General features: G+C 38.6%; 1 protein-coding gene across 1 annotated transcript; it reads right to left on the bottom strand.

Moving 5' to 3' along the window:
• Window positions 1–3,774: 3,774 nt before the first annotated feature.
• On the bottom strand, window positions 3,775–6,002 carry LOC111444306 (transcription factor bHLH94-like). The gene is made up of 3 exons (XM_023082360.1): window positions 5,468–6,002; window positions 5,045–5,365; window positions 3,775–4,089 (listed from the first exon to the last, which is right to left on the bottom strand). Exons 1-3 carry the CDS (start codon window positions 5,774–5,776, stop codon window positions 3,994–3,996), a joined length of 726 nt encoding a protein of 241 aa, XP_022938128.1. The 5' UTR covers window positions 5,777–6,002; the 3' UTR covers window positions 3,775–3,993.
• Window positions 6,003–6,077: the final 75 nt, after the last annotated feature.

Here is a 6,077-nt window from a genome sequence, read left to right on the forward strand (position 1 = left end):
TTCCGAAAAAAAAAAAAAAAAAAAAAAGCATAACATAATAATCAAGTGTTCCCTAAAATGTGTAGACATGTAACTAAATGCATGAATAAAAAAAATCAATGGGCTGATTAGAATCATTATTATTGTAATCAAAACATTATTCTAAAAAAAACCCAAAGTTTTCCACTCAACTGTCTCTCATTTAGGTAACATATATATAGTAATGTTCCCTCAATAATTTAATTGCATACTTTATATTTAAAACGTTCATCCCTCGTGATACATTAAGACTTTAAAGGAAAGTCGGGCTTCTGGTGGTCCCGGCATTTTCCTGCGACATGGTCACGTTACGTACTTACTCCTCACTTCTAAGAGTGTAAACTATCCCGATAGACTAACACGAGTTCTTTCAGTATGTTTTGTTCTTTATTAAGGAAAACAAAGCACGTTTAACCATGGAGTTTTTATGATTGTGCTACCGAAAAAGAAGGTGCACCTTGTTGATATATATAGTTATCAATATCTTCCTTCCCACAGCTATATAATAGTCATAACGAAGCACAAAAGAAATTAGCAGCTGATTTTTTCTAAATAAAAACATTCTTAAACAAATCAAATAATCTGGTACATGAATTAATCGATACCATATATAAATGAAGATGTGTGGTTTATCGGGATAGTCTTCACTCTTAACAGGTATACGACGTGCTTATTTTGCTAGAGTATGTCAGGCCCAATTCAGATTCCAAACTCTGGTCCAAATCTGAGACATAGGGTGCTGCATATGCCACTGCTAGCAGACACCTCTTTGGGCTTGGATCTCACAATCCACTCCTCTTTGGGATCCAGCGTCCTTACTGACACACCGCCTCGTGTCTACTTCCCTTTAAGGCTCAGCCTCCTTGCTTGCACACCGCCTCGTGTCTACTCCCCTTTAGTCATTTCTCCAATTGATGTGGGACCCCTACCAAATCGACCCCCTTTAGGGCCCAGCATTCTTGTTGGCACACCGCCTCGTGTCTACCCCCCTTCAGGGCCCAGCCTCCTCACCGGCACACCGCCTCGTGTCTACTCCCGTTCAGTCATTTCTCCAATTGATGTGGGACCCCTACCAAATCGACCTTCTTCAGGGCCCAGCATTCTTGCTGGCGCACCACTTTGTGTCTACCCCCTTCGAGGCCCTTGGGTAAACCGCCTCGTGTCTACTCCCCTTCAGGGCTCAGCCTCCTTGTTGGCATACCGCCTCGTGTCCCTCTCCCCCCCCCCCTCTCTCTTCAGGGCTCAGCCTCCTCGTTGGTACACCGACTCCTACCTACCCCCCTTCAGGGTTCAGCCTCCTCGCTGGCACATCGCCCAATGTCTGGCTCTGATACCGTTTGTAACGGTCCAGGCCCACTGTGAGCAAATATTGTCCTCTTTGGGCTCTCTTTCAGGCTTCCCCTCAAGACTATAAAACACGTCTATTAGAGAGAAAGTTTTCACACTCTTATAAAGGGCGTTTCATTCTCCTCCCCAACCAATGTGGGATCGTGGGATCTCACAATTTCTCACTCATTTACATTAGCCCTAAGTAGTCAATCTTTCACTTCACACTTTTTAAAAGAAAAAACATGAAAAAGACATTAATGTTCATATTAATGTTGTTTTTTAATGAAATATTTGACATGTCTATAAAGCACAAAACATAATCTATGAAGCTCTTTTGTATTCTTCTTAGTATCAACAAACATAAAACCCTCACCATTTTATATTTATTTTTATATGTTTCTCTTAAAATAATATATATAAAAATATTAATATTAATAACAAAAAGGGTTTGAAAATGATATGAGAGAGAAAAAAAATTGGAATCTTTTAAGCTATATTTCTTCACTACAAAACAATAGGATGAAGACAAAGAAGAGAGGTTAAAAGTGGAATCTTTTCTAAAAGACAAAAATACCCCTAATACTTCCTTTGAGCATTAAGGCTATTTTCGTCTATTGGAAGCCTATCCCTTTTTCTTTTAAGATTTGTAGAAATGACCCACAAATAAATTGTTTAAAATAATAAATAAATAATTTTTTAGTTTAATTTTATATTTTTTAAAAACTATAAACATGTTTGAAATGAGGTGAGGATGATTTATTAAAAATAAACGTATTATACGTTAACCGTTTAGAAATAATTTAATTATTTGGAGTAGTGTCCACCGCTAGCAAATATTGTCTGTTTTGTCTCGTAATGTATTGTCTCATAATTGGAATAGTGGTCACCTCTAACTAGTAGATGCGTTTTAAACTGTGAGGTGAGTGATACGTAACGGGGCAAAGCAATCAATATCTACTAGCGGTAGGCTTGAGTTGTTACAAATGGTATCGGAGCCAGTCTCCAGTCACCAAACGGTGGTACGTAACAAATTAAAGCAGATAATATCTTCTAGTAATGGACTTGAGCTGTTACAAATGGTATTAGAGACAGTCTCTAGTCACCAAACGGTGATACGTAACAAGTGAACGTGAATAATATCTACTAGTGGTGGACATGGGTTGTTACAAATAGTATTAAAGCCAGTCTCCAGTCACCAATGGTACATAACAAGCCAAAACGGATAATATCTACGGGCTTAGGCTGTTACAAATGGTATTAGTGTCAGTCACCAGACAGTGAGAGACACTGATCGGAGTAGGGCTAGACCCTCTCCATAGTAGACGCATTTTAAAATCATGAGGATGACGGTGATACTAACGGGCTAAGTAGACAATATCACTAACGGTGGACTTGGGCTGTTACAATTGGTATCAGAGCCAGTCTCCAGTCACCGATGGTACGTAACAAGCCAAAACTGATAATATCTACTAGTGGTGGACTTGGGCTGTTACAAATGGTATCAGAGCCAGTCTTCAGTCACCGATGGTGTGTAACAAGCCAAAACGAATAATATCTACAAGAGGTAGGTTTGGGCTGTTACAAATGGTATCAGAGTCAGTCACCAAATAGTGCGAGACACTAATCGGAGTAGGGCTAGACCCTCTCATAGTAGACGCGTTTAAAAATCATGAGGATGACGGTGATGCGTAACGGGCTAAGCAGACAATATCAACTAACGGTGGGCTTGAACTGTTACAATTGGTATTAGAGCCAGTCTCTAGTCACCGATGGTACGTAACAAGCCAAAGTTGATAACATACTAATGTTGGACTTCGGCTGTTACAAATGGTATTAGAGCCAGTCTTCAGTCACTGATAGTACGTAACAAGTCAAAACGAACAATATCTACTAAAAGTGGGTTTGGGCTGTTACAAATGGTATCAAAGCCAGTCACTAAACAGTGCGAGACACTGATCCAAGTAGGGTTAGACCCTCTCCATAGTATACCCGTTTTAAAATCATGAGGATGACGGTAATACGTAACGAGCTAAGCAGACAATATATACTAACGGTGGGATTGAGCTGTTACAAATGGTATCAGAGCCAGTCTCCCGTCACCGATGGATAATATCTAGTGGACTTGGGCTGTTACAAATGGTATCAAAACCAGTCTCCAGTCACCAATGGTACGTAACAAGCCAAAGCGGATAATATCTACTAGTGGTGGGCTTACACTGTTACAAATGGTATCAGAACTAGTCACTAGACAATGCGAGACACTGGTAGAGTAGGGCCAAATCCTCTCCACAATAGACACATTTTAAAATCACGAGACACACAATAATACATAACAAGCCAAAACGAACGAATAACGGATACCAGTGGACTTCAACTTTTCTTCACAGCCCATTGATTCTAGACCAGAAGCATTTAACCAAAAGGCACTTTTCAGATTTGAATCAGACCTTAAAATTTCAATTCAAACTCCTTTTTTCATGGAGATTTGCAGAGAAAAACTGCTTTTTTTCCCTTCTTCCAAGAACATCGAAGAACAAACCCACTGATTAAATTTACAAATTCTTCAGAAATTAAACATAAAAATTGAAAGAACTGAGCTTAGAACACAATGTTCAATCCAAAAACAACACCAAATTTCACAAATTATCAGTTCATAACAGATTCCTCTTCGATTCTACTAAGCAACTGATGTAGAGCACAAGCAATTTCATCAACAGAGCTCAGCTTGCAGTCATCTTCAACCTACAAACAACAAATCCAAGCGTTTTTTTAACCAAAAAAACATAAACCCATTTCAAAAAACATTAAAAAAATGAATCTTTACTAGGTTAGGAATCACGAATCTCCGTAATGATACGATATTGTCCACTTTGAACATAAAAGTATAGAGTCTCTCCTGAGGCCTATGGAGCCCTCGAACAACCTCCCCTAGGTTCGACTCCTTCTCTAGAACCCCCCTCGAACAAAGTACACTATAAAGCCTCCCTTGAGGCCTATGAAGCTCTCAAACAACGAATTTGTTTTGTGTTTCCCCAAAAGACCTCGTACTTATAAAAATGTATTTCTTATAAACCCATGATTATTCTCTAAATTAGCCAATGCGGGACAATCCTCAACGATCCTTCCCTCAAATAAAGTACACTATAGAGCCTCACCGGAGGCCTATGGAGCCCTCAAACAGCTTCCTCTTCATCGAGGCTCGACTCCTTCTCTAAAGTCCTCGAACAAAGTACACATTTTTTAGGCTAACGACTTCTTTGTTCGACATATGAGAATTCTATTGACATGACTAAATTAAGGGCATGACTTTGACACCATGTTAGAAACTACGAATCTCCACAATGGTATGATATTGTCCACTTTGAGCTAAGCTCTCATTTCTTTGCTTCTGGGCTTCCCAAAAGGCTTCATATCAATGGAAACCTTACTCGTAAATCCATGATCATTCCCTAAATTAACAAACAATCCTCTTCTCCAACAAAGTACACTATAGAGCCTCCCCTGAGATCTATGGGAGCCCTCAAACAACCTCCCACTTAATCGAGGCTCGACTCCTCCTCTAGAATTCTCGAACAAAGTACACCCTTTATTCGATAGTCATGACTGCTAAGGATTCTATTGACCTGGCTAAGTTTAGAGCATGACTTTGATACCAGGTTAGAAATAACGACTCTTCACAGTGATACGATAGGCTAACCTTAACACTGAGACAGTAATGAACAACTTGGTTCATCGTTGAGATATTGAGATGAAGAACAGAGAGGAACAGAGCTTGCAATCCAGCTACAATTTTCAAGACCTGTTTTGGTCGTTTTTTTGATCTGATTTTCAAATTAGCATGATTTTCCACCATTGTTACTTCAATATCAGCAATGGAGGAGCTCTGAGTTTGTGAAGATGAAGAACATGAAGAAGAACAAGAAGAACAAGAACTTGAATCTGTTGAGAGAAACTGAACTTGTTGTTCTAACTCCTTAACGAAATTTATAGCTCCACCAACGATTGAAGCTTGATCTCCCTGAAATAACAAGAACCCATTTCGAAATCTGTTTGGATAGAAGGAAAATCAAAAGGAAAATCAAAAGGAAAATGAAAGAAAATGAAGGAAAATGAAAGATACTCTTTGAATATATGAATCTGGCATTAAAGAACGAAGAACAGAGAGATATTCATTCATCTGTTTTCTTCGATTTCGTTCAACAGCGATGTGGGTCATTCTTTGATTCTCGATTTCTTGTTTGTTCTTGCGGGATTTGGGTCGTCGTTTTCTTGGCTTAACTGGGTTTGGTGTTGTTGATTCGAGCTCCAATGGCGGATTTTCTGTTTGTTTCTCGGGAAAATCATGAGGGATTTGAGGATATTCAAAGCTGAGGCCTCCAGCAAACAAGGAGTAAAGATCTTGAGAGAAAACAACAGCTTCTAATGCCATTTTTCTCTTGATTTTGGATCAAAATCACTGATTTTAAGTGAAACCCATTTGAAAAAGATGGAAAATGATGAGAAAAATGGGGTTTTTAAAGGGTTTTGATGAACAAATCTACAGAATGTTGCACGTGAAGGAGGAAGAGAAAGAAGGGAAAAAGGACATATAAACACATAATAATAAACACACCCATCTTGTTCTTGAGACCCACAAGTTATTTCAATGGAATTTTTTTGAAAATGATGCTAACCAAAAAAAAAAAAAAAAAAAAAAAAAAAAAAAAAAAAAAAAAAAAAAAAAAAAAAAA

Source organism: Cucurbita moschata, unplaced genomic scaffold (genome assembly GCF_002738365.1).
Source record: "Cucurbita moschata cultivar Rifu unplaced genomic scaffold, Cmos_1.0 Cmo_Scf00006, whole genome shotgun sequence".
NCBI classification, from domain to species: domain Eukaryota; kingdom Viridiplantae; phylum Streptophyta; class Magnoliopsida; order Cucurbitales; family Cucurbitaceae; genus Cucurbita; species Cucurbita moschata.